This window comes from Malaclemys terrapin, chromosome 4, assembly GCF_027887155.1.
Source record: "Malaclemys terrapin pileata isolate rMalTer1 chromosome 4, rMalTer1.hap1, whole genome shotgun sequence".
Taxonomy (NCBI): Eukaryota; Metazoa; Chordata; order Testudines; family Emydidae; genus Malaclemys; species Malaclemys terrapin.
The window spans coordinates 95,766,166-95,780,930 of NC_071508.1; the positions used below are offsets into that span (position 1 = coordinate 95,766,166).

The following is a 14,765-nucleotide window of genomic DNA, read 5'->3' on the forward strand; positions in this document are numbered from 1 at the left end:
GATCCAAGTTCATGTACTTTAACACTACTTTATTTTAGTTTACAGGAAGAAAAACCATATATTTCAGTTGGCTGCTGTGTAGATCTATTTCCTTTAGTAAAATCACTGCTTAAAAGCAAATATGAAGAGTAAGTATCAAAATGAATCACCATCTTAATTCTTTATATCAGAACCTTCAGAATGGTTCAAAAGAATCATTCCCCACAAGACTCTTGGTCATGAACTCCTACTCCAATCCAAAGTGAGTAAAGTAGTCTTCATGGGCACTGATACGTTTTTCTTCCCATCAACTCCCCCACAGAAGTATCCCTGCATAGTAGTGGATCCTCCCGCTGTTCACTTCCCCACTGCTTCCATGCAGGAAGCTCTCTGCAGGGATTACTCTTCTGGTGTAAATCCCTATCCCCATTTCCTCCAGGCCCAGTCACCAAGTGGTGCAAAAAGTGCAGTTTTTTGTTTGTTTTAGCCAAGGGTTCTCCACAGCTGTAGAGGAAGAAGCTGTCTTTGCCCTTGTTTCAAAATGTATTCACAAATACTAAAATCTTGTAGACCCAGCACCAAAGTCTTGATTCCAAGGTATGAAACTCACTGACAGAACATTCTGATGCAGAACATCTTAACATCCTTTATTATGTGAGCTTGCCTCAGCATTTCAAAATAGAAAATACATAAAGGAATTAAAATGTGAAATTATTTTCCTTCATGATTTTCCAGTTGTGTTGTGCCACCTTCTGAGCTTTATCCTATATAATCTTTTAGTTAACCCTCAAGTAAAAGGGAGTCTGTTTACCTCTCCTTTCAGTTGGTGGATATGGCATCTATCTGCACCAAAGGGGGGGGTAGGTACATAATATCTAAATATGTTGTTACAGATATGTGATAGTTGGTCTAAACTGGCTCCTAGCTGTCATTAAGAGATGGTGGTCAGAACTGTCTGCACACATGGAAAAAGTAAAAGATGGGTGAGTATATCATGTATTGTCACTCATTACTGTAGTTATTCATAAGCTGCATTACATTTATTTAGACTGTTTTGTCCTATGATTACAAGGGCTCATGTGTTCTCCCAAAATGAAAAAGCTTCAGGCAACATATGATAACCTGAAAGTAAAAACTTCACTTCAAGTGATCATCCCTATGTGTATTCCACACGTGGGTATGCATGTACACCATGCGCCTGTGTCCGGAAGCTTTCTCCAAGCAGTGTCCATTGACCTGCACCTGTGCGGTACATCTCCTCGTGCTCCTGACCGAGGGTATAAGGGGTAGTGCAAGTCAAAATCACTCCAGTTTGCACTTACTGCCGCATGACCCTAGTCAAAACCTGTATTCCTCCTTCGCTCTTATCCAGATAAGAGAGTTGCCTTTCACTGTTGTAAATAGTTTTATACTTAGGATAGTTAATATAGTTATTTATGGTTGTAATATAGTGAATAGTTTAATATAATTCTTCCCCAGTCGGGAGACTCAACCCCTTCTCATCCAGAGACTATGCCTAGGATCCCAGGCTTCAAGAACTGCGTCTCCTGCCCTTGTTCCTTCTCCATCAGTGACAAGCATCAACAGTGCCTATACTGTCTGGGAGAAGCACACATCTTGGCAAAGTGTAACATCTGTAAGTCCTTCCTGCCCAGAACTTAAGAGGCCTTTGATCTCCGTCTCAGCAGGTTCCTGCTGGAAGAGGCAATGAGGCCACAGACACACTCAAATCCTGGCCAAGGAGACCCTCTAGACCAGCAGCCTCCACAGCCCAGCGGTGCCCTGCTGAGCACAAGCCATGGTGCAGAACTACCAACACTGATGAGTAAGGACAAGTCCCACCACAAGAACAAGAAACACTCCCATGGGCACAGCAGCAGATCCCCACAGCAGACAGCCCATAAGAGACGCATTCCCTCCCTAAGCTGTTACAGGTCAGGTGAGATGTCACAAGCAGATCCTGCAGAACCGATGCCAAAGACCACCCCTCACCCGGCCAGAGGGTAAGACTAAGAAGAAGCAGGATCTCTCGGTACCACCAGTGGCCTCAGTACTAGGACACTTAGCGTGCCCATCTATTATTGCAGCTCTGGATACTCCATCAGTGCCACTTTGTCACCACACGCACAGAACAGACCTGACTATGGAACTGGGTTCCCTCTGGGGTCTCCATGGGCACTCCACAGACTCAGAGATGTTCTTATCTCCAGAGGCGGTGTTCCTGCCATACCTGCAGTCCCCACTCCTCTCAGGCCCATCCATTCTCCAGGACATCCCCACACCAGAGGACAAACTGCTGCTCCTGCTGCAGGAAAGGCCCCTTCCATGTTCATCAGACTGGGACCTTCTGGTACCAACAATCCTGCCATTTCCAATGGAACCGTCGTCCGACTCTGAGGAATTCCAGGATGTAGCCCAGCTAGTTTCGCCTTCGCCTCACAGGAGCTTGAACAGGCATCTGAGGTACCCCTACCCACCCGGCTAGGCCCCCCGAGGGAAGCCTAGTATTGCTTCCCCGTGGGCCCACCCAGACCAATGGACTGCTTGTTCTGCCCATACGGGAACCCCTGGGACCTGTACTACGTATTCCCAGCACATTTCAAGGTTCTTATCGTTCCTCTCACACACATCCGCTAGCTCTGTCAGTTTGAGGAGGAAGACGTGGAACCGGTATCACTGGTTCCAACCAGAGCCGCCTCATCACTAGTTGAGGCAGTCATCCCTCTGTCACTCTCTCTACCAGATGATCAGCAGTATTATGAACACCTGCACGGGTGGCTACCAACTTGCAGATTCTGCTGGAGGAAGTCCAGGACCCTCAACATCATCTCCTGGACATCCTCCAGCACCAGGAACTCCAGATTACTCCTCCTGGGCAGAAAGGCCTTTTCATCAGCAGGTCTGCATAGTGAACTACCAGGCTGTGCTAGCTAAGTACAACTTCAACATGTATGGCAGGCTGGCAGAGTTTAGGGACAAGTTCCCTGTGTGGGACCAGGCCCAGTTCCAGGCCCAAGTGAATATGGGGAGACAGGTGGCAAAGGTGACTCTCCAGACAGCAGTGGATGCCAGCCAACACTGCTTCCCATTCCTTGGCAACCGGACTAGTGCTGCGCAGAAATTCGTGGCTAATTGATTCTTCAGCAGGAAACAGGGTGTGATAGAGGGTGTCCCACTTAATGCAAAGAAAGGTGATTCTACGCACCATATTTCTTCATCCTGAAAAAAAAGCAGAGGGCAGAAACCAATCCTGGACCTTCATCAGCTAAATACATTAATCAGACAACTGAAATTCCGCGTGATTATATTGTCATCGATAATCTCCTCCCTCCAGGAGGGAGCTTGGTTCACTGCTCTCTACGTGAGATGCACACTTTCATATAGACATCAGTCTGCCTCACAGGAAATTCCTTCGTTTCATGGTGGGACGTCAACACCATCAGTTTTGCATCCTTCCCTTCAGAATAGTGACAGCACCATGGGTCTTTACGAAGGTATTTGCGGTTATAGCGGCTCAGATGAGATGCTAGTGTCACATGGTATTCCCTTACCTCAGTGGTTCCCAAACTGGGGTTCGCAGAACGTTACAGGGGGTTCGCCAGAAAAATTTCACTAATGGCGGACAGAGGACCCCGGGTATTGGAGACAGCAGGTGGGACCCGGTTGCAGGGCAGACACCCCGAGCCCCAGGGAGAGCGGGGCCAGGCAGTTGGGGCTGGCAGCCCGAGCACCGCCCCTGTCAGCGGGGGAGCCGGCAGCCTGGACCCCAGCACTCCCCATACAGGGCTGGCAGCCCGAGCCCCAGGAAGAGTGGGGCCGGGCAGTTCGGGCTGGCAGCCAGAGCCCTTCCCCTGTCAGCGGGGGAGCCGGCAGCCCGAACCCCAGCGCTCCTTGCGGGGCCAGGCATTTGGGGCATCCATCACACTGAGGAAATTTAAACTTAAATCCCTGAAAATATTCATTTTTAGGAGGGGGTTCACGAGATGTCACAATTTAGTGAAAGGGGTTCGCGGGCTGTTAAAGTTTGGGAACCACTGCCTTACCTGGATGATTAGCTCCTAGTGAGACATTTGTGACAACAATTTTTCTCCGCGATCCAATCTCTTCAAAGACTCTTGGCCTCCCTAGGGATCTGTGTGAATGAAGACAAGTCCATTTTGTCACTCGTGCAGACAATACATTTTATTGGAGACTGGACTTAGTTGCTGCATGGGCCTTCGTCCTGGCAAATTGCTTTGCAAGGATGAGCACCCTGATTGCCTACATTTGCAACAAACCCCACACAATAGTCTGCTAATGCCTCTCTTGGGGCACATGGCAACCTGCACCCACATGATGCCCGTCGCAAGACTCCGCCTGTGGTTTCTACAGACCTAGCTCCACCTGACTTACAAGCTGACCAGGGACCACATAGACTCCAGAGTCACTGTTCCGTTGGATGTTCTGACCTCTCTTGTTTGGTGATCCAATCCATCAAGGTCATGATCAGGTTCCCCTTCAACCCTCCCACTCCGAAGGCCACCATCATGATGGATGCCTCCCTTCCAGGATGGGGTGCCCACCTGGACCACTGCATGGTGCAGGTCACGTGGACACTGAGGGAAGCCAGGCTACTCAGGACAGTCCGTCTTTCCTGCAAAGCCTTCCTTTCCCTCATACATGATCTCCACATACAAATTCTTTCAGGCAACATTGCCACAATGGTCTGAATCAACAAGCAGGGGGCAGGAGGAGGCCAAGTCTCATTCCCTCTGCTCAGAGTCAGTCAGACTGTGGAATTAGTGCATCAGAAACCAGGTGACCATACAGGCTATCTTCCAGGCACCCCGAATTCCCTGGCAGAAGCACTGAGCAGGACTCTCCACAATGGGAACTACACTGACCACCCTCTTCACATGGTGGGGTACCCCCACCTAGGACCTCTTTCTGTCATATGTGAATCAGAAGCTCCCTAAGTATTGCTTCAGGGGCACCATGGGAAGAGACTCTACGGGATCAGGAGAGCATCGCCTTGAGATGGGCAACCTCCGATACGCCTTCCCTCCTTTTCCCCTGTTGCCTCAAGTTTTCAGGAAGGTGTGTCGGGACAGAGCCACCATCATCCTCATGCCACTCTACTGTCCCTGACAGTTCTGGTTCACAGACTTCCTGAAGCTCTCTACCCAACCATCATTCGGGCTCCGGTTTTGTTCCCGGATCTTCACGCAAGACCAGGGCAGGCTCAAACATCACCTCACAGTCTGGTGTTTGGATGAGCATCTGACATAGACTGTGCATATTCTGCCCGGATCCAGCAGATCCTTAACCAGAGCAGAAAATTATCCACCAGAACATATCAGGCGAAGTGGTGTCACTTTCTGGAGTGAGCCCACTGACACCACCATTCCCCAGACAAGGTGACCATCCTGGTCATTCTAGATTACCTCCTTGCCCTGAAAACATTGGGCTTAGCTCTCAGCTTGATCCATGTGCACTTGGAGGCACCTAGCACCTTCCTTTCTCCCCTTCCCCCAGTGGACAGATACTCCATCTTTACACACCCTATGATGGTATGATTCATGAAAGACCTGATCAAAATTTCACTGGTCCCACTGAGGTGTGGATTTGGCAACCTTAACCTCGTCCTCTTGGCTTTCACAAGACCACCTTTCAAACCTTGGGCAACCTGTACCATGACCCACCTTTCAATGAAAGTGGCATTCCTGGCTGGTTGCCATCACTTGAGTCAGAAGGGTCAGTGAACTAGCATCCATGATGGCAGATTCTCCCTAAATGATCTTCCACAAAGACAACCTTTTATTGAGACTACACCCCAAACTTCTCCCCACAATTGTGTCAGAATTGCATCTCAACCAGTTTATCCATTTACCTGTATTCTGCCCAAAACCACATGGCTCCCCACAAACAAGAGATTACACTCCCTCAAAGTCAGACAGGCCTTGATGTTCTACCTACAAAGTACTAAACCCTTTCGAAAGTCACCAAAACTTTGTGGCCATGGCGGCAAGATCAAGGGGCAAGCCATATCCTCACAGAGGATCTCTAAGTGGGTCTCAGGCTGCATCCTGGTATGCTACAAAATATCAACCCTCTCCCACCCTCTGGAGGTGTTACAGCTCATACTGTATGGGCACAGGCCACTTCATTGGCTTCGTTAGCTGTCATTCCATGGCAAAGCCACAATGTGGTGTTCTGTACACACGTTTACAACACACTGTACCCTGGATCACATGGTAGCCACGGACATAGCCATGGGATGAGCTATATTGCAAATGGCTCTACTATCAGCCTCCTCACACCCAATGCCATCCTGATCATTGCTCACAAATCACCCACATGTGGAGTACACATAGGGACCATCACTCAAAGAAGAGGAGGTTACTTCTTGTAAGTGGAAGTTGTTTGTGATGTGTGGTCCCTATCTGTATTCTGCTACCTGCCCTCCTCCTTCCCCTCTGCTTCGGACTTGACTACACTGCGATGAAGGGAGGAACTGGAGTGGCGTCGGCCTGCGGTGCCCCTTGTGCCCTTGGTCAGGAACACAAGGAGACATACCGCTTATGTGTGGGTCAACGGACACTGCTTGGAGAAAACTTCTGGACTCAGGCGCATGGCGCTCGTGCACACCCACATGTAGAATGCAGATAGGGGCCATACATCTTGAATGTCCAGTTACAGTAAGTAACCTCCTCTTATGTGTTTTGTAAATCTTACTTCTGCACAATATTGCATGTTCTAATTACTTTGTCTGACTTTTAAAAATAAGTTACTTTATTTTTGTGAAGCAAGCAGTGTTCTTCAAAACTTTCCTTTTGTAAAGGTTCTCAGTGATTTTATATTGCAGTCTTAATAAATGCAAAACTCCTACAAAAAATGAAAATAATACAAAAACTGGTGAACTTCACTTTAAACAATAAGTTCAGAAGTCTACATTCTGTCTTGATATTGCCAGTAATGTGATGTAGAATAACATTCTCTATTACCGAGGCTTCTAAGGGCATATTTACCGTAAAACACTTGTTACCAGAGTGACATTCAGATAAATACAAAGTGCACTTGTGACTGAGTGTCTACATTTCTCTTCCAGAAATATTCAGATTTTAAAACAACAATTAAGTGGATTGTGGGAACAAGAAAATCATCTAACTCTGGTTCCAGGATATACTGGTAATATAGCTAAGGTAATTTGTTTCCAATAATGTTCAGTAATCCATGTAACACTGAATATCCATCTAACTTGACATCAAATTTGTATGCATCCCACAAGTGTTACAGGATGTAGATTCTTGAAATATTTTTCATTTAATGTTCATATAAATTAGAAAAGTTCGTTTGGAGAAATCTCAAATGTCTGCTTTACAGTTTCATCTATTAGCAGTGACATGGGGATCTAGTTTGGCTTTCCCATAAACATTTTATTTACAGAGGAAAAAATAATCCCTCCCAATTGGGGAGAGAAAGATATGTTGGGGTTTTTTATCCGATACTAGTAAGGCACGTGGATATTATGAGTGCAGTAGAAAAACCTAGATAAGTAGGTAGAACAGGAAAGGAGAGAGATGCTTCTAAATATTGACATACCAATATATGTGTATTGCAGGGTAGAGAATCTTAAATACCTGCTGCATCTTTGGGTTTGGACAAAGAGAGGGCAGCAAGCTTGATAGTTAAAATGTTTCAGGGCTGGGGAAAGCAGCCCACAGCTTTTTAAAGCAAGCTAAATATCTGCCTTCCCCTGCTGCTTGTTCATTGCAACTCTTCACCCTAGTACAGTGACAGGCCCACTGAAGGGACAAGTGCCTGCGCACCCAATTCTGCGGGTGCTGCTCTTTGCAGTCAGAGCTGTAGGACCATGTACTCCTCACACAAACCAATTTGGGACCCACAGGGCTGCACTTAGGCAAAGCCCTCTTCCCAGGAGAGCTCTGCCATGGATCCAGTATGGGAAAGGAGGGAGGGTAGGCATTGGCTCAGCTGCATGATTTGAGCAATGGAGTGAAGAAGAGGTTTCTGAACCCAAGAAAGAGGGTAAGAGGACAAACCTGGGAGGGGAGGAAGTTTGCACTGACGGATATTTAGAAATGCATAGCTGTGAGCTTTTCATATAGTACTTACCTCACCCACCAAACAACTTTTCACTAGCTGCCTGTTCATTGGAGTGGAAAAAATGGAGATGCAGTGACTACTTTTTACAAAAGAATATGCATTTTATTGTGAGGAAGCAGTGTTGGTGTTTGCTTGTAGTCAGGACCCTTTGTAGAATTCATCTCTGTCATAAAATTGTGTTCCAGAAGCTACACTTTTTTTTTTTTTTTTTTTTAACTTAATGTTTCCAAAATTATCTTGGCAACCATAAAGGACCAGAGCGTAAATCAGTTCAGTGTTGTCTTCATGAGTCTGCAGATACCCCTAAAGCTATTATGTTAGGGTATGACCTATCTCCTTTATCTCAGTTGGAGCCTTGTGAACTCTACAATTCCATGATTAGGGAATTTGCCGTTTTGCTTCATCCAGACTCCTGATATCTTATGTCTTCCTGCTCTGCTGGGACCTGCCTGTAGCTGCACTCCAGCTTTCCCCACAAGGAGTGCATGCTCCCTGCAGTGTTCCATGTAGCCAGGCAGTAGGGGGTCAAAGAGGCAGAACTGGAGTCCAGATTGCAGCCCTGAAGCGGTGGGAGGCAAAAAAAAGTTAAGCTGGTCAGCTAAGCTAACTGAAGAGCAGCTCAGTAACTGAAGTCCAGAGATGAGCCATTGACGCTGGCTACAAACACGTCCCCTTTCTGTGCCATGTGCGGGGAGAAGGAAGTTCTTAGCCCACCTGTACAACACTGGGGAGCAGACACCTAGGGAGTGGAGCCAGGATGCCTGGAGAACATAGCAGAAGAAAAATATTGTTGAAAATAGTCTAGTAATTTTACATCATGAGTATTTTCAGCTATGTGCCATAGATGTGAGTGTGCATGGGGGAGAAGGGAAATAGACCACATTGATGTTCTGTGGAATTTGGTCCAATGTACTTTTCAGCAAACAGGATCCTGCCTGTACTTTACTTTGAAATAGTCATAAACTGGGGCCTTACTTTTACTTGTTCTGTGTTTGTATAGCACCTTACACAAAGGGCTCCTGGTCCATGACTAGAGCTCTTAGGCAGTACTGCAGTGCAAATTACAATATCTTTGTAGTATACTTTGAAATGATTACAATATGCATCCTACCTTATGCATTCTTTATTTCAGCACTGAATTAATGTGACAAACTTTTTTCTTCTTTCTCCTTTTCAGGATGTAGGTGCTTATTTATTACAGCTACACTGAGATGCTTGGAGAACTGAGGAGTGCATATTTGGCTAAATAATCCTTTTAAATATCTGTGGATTTATACACTATTTCCAAAATATCTCTTCTAAAAACTGTTGGCAGAAGAGGAATGGACTTTCAAAAACTGTTTAATGAAACCACTAACAAAATCCTAACAATCTACTTCACATTGAAGTGGAAAAATGCCTGATAGGAGCAGCTTTTACTTCAGTGAGGTGAAAGTGTACTATGAAAACTATATGCCTTTGCTGTATTTGGGATTTGTTCAGTTACTTGGTAAAGTCATTTTAAGTGCTGCTGTGTTTCACTGCGATATTGCATAAAGGAATATAAATTCTGCCATCGTGAACACAAAACTGCAGAACCAGTTATAAGGAACCAACAAGACCAATCGCCGCCATAAGAGGGTTTTAAACTGTTTCACAAGAAAAGTTAAAATGTGCAGCTATTTTCCAGTTATGTTGAAAAAACTTGGAAATGTTTTAGTATCTTGTTTTAATCAAATTATTAAAGATGGTTTTGTTTGCACTATTGAGAAACTGTATATAGCAAGATGCCTTAATTACTAATGTTTGAAAAAGCCAATTTATTAAGATACAAAATATATCTATTAGAATCAACAAATCAAGACATGAAAAACTGCTATAAAAATCAGGGGTTCACATTGTGTAAAACTCATTTGTGAAGCATTTGCACATTTTTTTTTTTTTTAATCAAGTCAATATTTCCACTATATCTGTTCTTTGGAGAATCATCAGATGTATATGACATAACTAGCATATAAAAATACCTGAATTTGTTTGGATAAATGCTTATTGCAAATGTCAACAGACTGGTGAATTTATACAGCTAACACTTTTTTATTGTATGTGGATTTGTAATGTATTAATCTTCAGTTCTATATCATTTAAACTACACAGATGAGTAAATGTACTAAATGTTTCTACTGTTTTTCCTTTTGAAGCTCAGATAATTTTACCTGTTTTTTTTTTTTCCCCTACAACTTCTTCCACACTACTTTTTATTACAGATATTTATATCTACTGCTCTAGCAGTGTTTACAGCCAGAATAGACCTGTATTTTTTTCAGATCTAACAACTTGTAGGCTACCTCCTCTAACAAAAGTTAACACATGGCTTTTACAAAATTAGTTGTTAAAAGTCTGGTTTTTCCTGATAAATTCAAGCTACCTTAAATCTAAATGAATCCACAATGGAACAAATTCAGTAGCACAGTTTACAGCTATATTTTGTCTTGCTGATTGATATTTTAGTTTAACTGCTCTAACTTAACAGCTATGGATGATCTTAGGGTTTTTAGACTGGCAACTTTCGCTTCTATTTTGTGACTAGTGACAATGCTTGTCCAAATGAAATTCTGTGAAGTGCCAACTGTGCACTTAAAACAGAAGCTGAAATGTAGATCTGTAGCATGTACCCAGCCAATGACTACCTTTGTTTTTTAATTAAAAATATTATGGAAGTTGTCTTCGTGCTTAAATCAGCAATTATAATTATTGTAGCTTCATAGGTGTGTTTTTGCAACTTAGCACAGAAGGGTCTACTGCCAAACTTTTTTTTCTTCCCCTACATGGGTAGAGGCTCCTCTGCTTTGCAAATGAAACCACTAGCGTATAAATTTTCACTGTGGGAAGCATAAGGCTCTAGAGTATTACTTCATTTTGAGTTTAATTTGCATGATCATGGTCGCTAACTTCTGAGAGTAGAAAAGTGTCTTCTCAATCTGATGTTTATCTTTGTATAGGTAAATACCCTTTAACCCACCAAAGGCTCTGAACATCTCAACAACACTATCCTCCTAAGGAACAAGAGACTTAGAACAGCTCCCAAACTTGACATTGCTCTAGGACAACTTCAGATATAATTGTGGAAAGTTAAATTTACCTGTTGACATCATCCAATGATCTTGTTCTTATGAGATGTTATTTCTGAAGTAGACCTTAGTTGGATTTTCTTCACTAATGAGCTTTTGTAATTTATTCAGATTACTGTAACTAATAGAATTAAAAAGTTAATTTGAACCAAAGTTCTCCTTTCACTAGAAGAATTGAATGCCATCTATCTTTAGAGGTTTATCAAGAACTGTAATTCATGCTTATGTAATTTTGAAACCGAATTTCCTGCTAAAACTAGTCACTTTCCAGGGTGTTAACTGGGATTATAGAACGAATACTTAGAGAAACTGTAAAGTAAAGATGTTCTTGTGCGCTTTACTGCTCCTCTATTATGCATAAAGATGATCTTTAAATTCCTTTCTTTTGATTTTTGTTTTGATGTGCAATTGCTAGAGTTTTTGAATCATTCTGTAAGGGTAGTGAGCTCCTAAAAGAGATGAAAACTGTTAGGTTTTCTCCTAGATTTGGTGGCAAGAAAGAAAATTATCCATAACCTCAATGAATGGAAGCCTTTCAGAGGCTGACTGGAATAATTACTATACATAAAATGCACATCTTTTAGTCAGTCAAGCTGGATACTATAGTAACAAAGGCATTGGTTCCAAATGAATGTTGCAGGTGGTCATTGATCTCTCACCAGATTAATTAAGAGGAGAGGGGTTGTCTCTTGTATCCCTTGTGCCAGCAGTAAAGATAAGAATTGTCTAGAGAACCTACTTAGGCAAATGATTTGTAAACAATGTATGTCTTTCCACCAAAAGTTCTGCTTCCGCAGCATTTATAAGGGAGTACAGTATTAAAAACGCAGTGTCTTTCACATCCGTGCCTTATCTGAATGAGTGCATCTCTTAATTTGTGACTGTTAGGGAGCCACTAGACTGTGAAATGAGCAAAATTCTTGGTCATTGGTATCAACAGAATTCTAACCAAAGCTTCATTTATCAATCCAGCAATATATATCTTGACTGCTTTAGAACTAGTTAAATGTTCAAAAAAAAAAAAGGGGGGGGGGAGGACATCTTATTTGCAGGTTGTCAGGATTGGTCTGCTGCCTGCTATTTGCTTTTCACAACTGGCTGGGAATGGAATGTGCTATAATGGAATGTATTGTGTGTAATGTCAAATCAAAAAAGTGATACAATGGGTAAAAATGTCAGCATTTGTATAAACTTATAAAATCATTGTCTAGTGACTGTCTTAATTTATCTATTCAAGAGTCATTACTGGACCAATGAATAATTCAGTGAGAAAATAAACTTCCCTTTCCACTCTGTTGCCCTCAGTTGATACTTATTGGTCAACTGCAAGACTATCATTATTGTGCCATTTCTTTTCCCCCAACATCTTTACTCATAATAGTTACTCATGGTGAGCTGCAGCTGGTAAAAAGAAATAGTGAGCTTTTTCGCTTTCACTTCTTTAATGTTGTAGGCCTTCATACGCTTGCTTTACATACCAGATTCACTGAGGAGAAAACTTCCAAGTGCTGGATTAAAGCTTTAGAGTTCGTCATGTGACAAAAGCATGTATCTACTTGAGGCTCTCACACATGTGTTCTTTATATTACATCCCTTGATATGAAATTAATGAGATCTGAAAAACAAGACCTCACATTGGAGAATGTTCTTTCACTCCAATGTTCACAGAAAGGGCTTGAGGCTATCCTAGTAAGAGTTTTTTGACATGAATTGCAAAACAGCTTGTTCATTCCCTAAACTGAAGATGGAGAAGCCCTCAGGCAAACTTTGAACTATGCAAAAGCAACCTCTCAAAGAACCAATTTAAACTTGGTATATGAATTCATGCCTAAGTTCTACTAATACTTTGCTGAAGACTGAGCTTGGGAAAAGCCAAAATGTTAACAAAGTGGGCACAAAAGAGAGCTTTGCTGTATAACTCATTTTGAAGGCGCTAAGGGAACATACCTTTTCCTAAATAGCAATTAAAATAATAAACCTCTAGAAGGGCATTCCTCAAAGGGTAGATTCTGTAGCTTTTACATCTTCCAAATATCATAGATAAATATTTTTTCTGTGGTTTTGGTATCCCAAAACATAAGACTGATTTCTCCAGGAGTGTGTTTATGAAGTTGAGTGTTTTAACTAGACTGTTGCCCCCTTCTGATAGTTCTTTTCCATTCTATAAGCTGCATTCCTGTTGATTTGGTATTGCACTATTCAGAAAGAACAAAGGAGTAATGACCAGAAAAGATTCACTTGCTCTGTTGTGTTAGTGATTAACAGCCCAGGATTCCAGCTTTGCTTCACACCACATGTATCTAAAAGAGGCCTGCATTTTATTCTGACAGTGTGAGAGGGTGTCCAAACTCTCAACTCTAATATAAAAGGTAGAAAGTTGGGAGTATAGTAGCTATGGTATATTTGTTTCTGTATTTTTTTATATCCTGTTATTAATGAATACACAAACTAGATGACTAGATATCCTTGTCAAAAATTGACTCAATAGGTAAAAGAGAATACAGAAACATGCAAATTACACCACCGTTGTAAAACTGCTCCAACTTCTGTATAAGATTTCTTCAAATCTAGTTGAGGTTCTTTACCATGGGCGGGGGGGAGCTTTAACAGATGTGAGATGTCTTTCTTGGTCAGCTTCCTAGTGAACAGGTATCCACATCATAAAAACTACTTCACAAATTGCACCTTTTTTGGCAGCCTTGGCAAAGAACAGGGACTGAATGGACATGGAAACTAAATTCTCTCTCAAACTTAGAAGTTGTTCTAGATAACAGCTGTGGGTACATTAGCAGAGTACCATGGGAACACTTAGACTGCCAAAGCTCATATGGTCCCTGCTTTTTGGATTAGAAAGAGCCTTGTTCTATACCATTCTCTATATTACCATAATGCCTAGGAGACCTAGTCGTGGCCTACAACTCTATTGTGCTAGGCACTATACAGACACAGAAAAAAGATGGTCCCTGCTCCACCAGAATGTCTCATTTTAAATTAACATGGATCTTTTAAACATACATTTGAGAAAATTATTTGCCATAGTACTTACCACTATTAAATCCCTCCCAAAAAATCTACATCTGATATTCTACAAGATGTTTACAATTAATTATACAAGAATAACTGCTGTTAATTTGAGTGTCTCGTCTCCTCCATCAAAAGCCTTAACCATAGGATGCAAGTTCTGTGACACCACATGATCCATACATGCAACATTCAGCACCCATTTAATGAAGTTAGTTTGTGCAGTCTGTAAGGATATTGCATTTGTGTGATTTGAGTGGCTAAAAAGTGAGGAAATGAAAATCCTATGGAGAATAAAAAATACTAGAAACAGTAGCTAGAGATTGTAATTTAGAAGTCCAATAAACCCACAAATATATTTATGTAAAATATTCAAATGTTAATTAACCTTGCAGTGGGCATTCAGGTCTGCTTCTGCGCACAGACTTGAACGTTTGAAATGGAGGTGTGTTCCTGTGTTTTGAGAATCTCTGCACAACAGAAATTCGGGAGTTCTAAACCAGGTTCTGACACTGTCTTGCTTTGTAGCTTTGGGCAAGGTCACTTTTAACC

At 42.5% G+C, this 14,765-nt stretch overlaps 1 protein-coding gene across 1 annotated transcript in view; it reads left to right on the forward strand.

The window, feature by feature from the left end:
- The window catches only part of KATNBL1 (katanin regulatory subunit B1 like 1), a 43,812-nt gene extending 31,417 nt beyond the window's left edge, over window positions 1-12,395 (forward strand). Inside the window, exons 7-10 of the mRNA XM_054026678.1 lie at window positions 39-128; window positions 873-962; window positions 7,067-7,160; window positions 9,263-12,395. Coding sequence (XP_053882653.1) covers window positions 39-128; window positions 873-962; window positions 7,067-7,160; window positions 9,263-9,295 — 307 coding nt within the window. The 3' untranslated portion in view covers window positions 9,296-12,395. The remainder of the gene's footprint in view (window positions 1-38; window positions 129-872; window positions 963-7,066; window positions 7,161-9,262) is intronic.
- The last annotated feature ends 2,370 nt before the right edge of the window (window positions 12,396-14,765 follow it).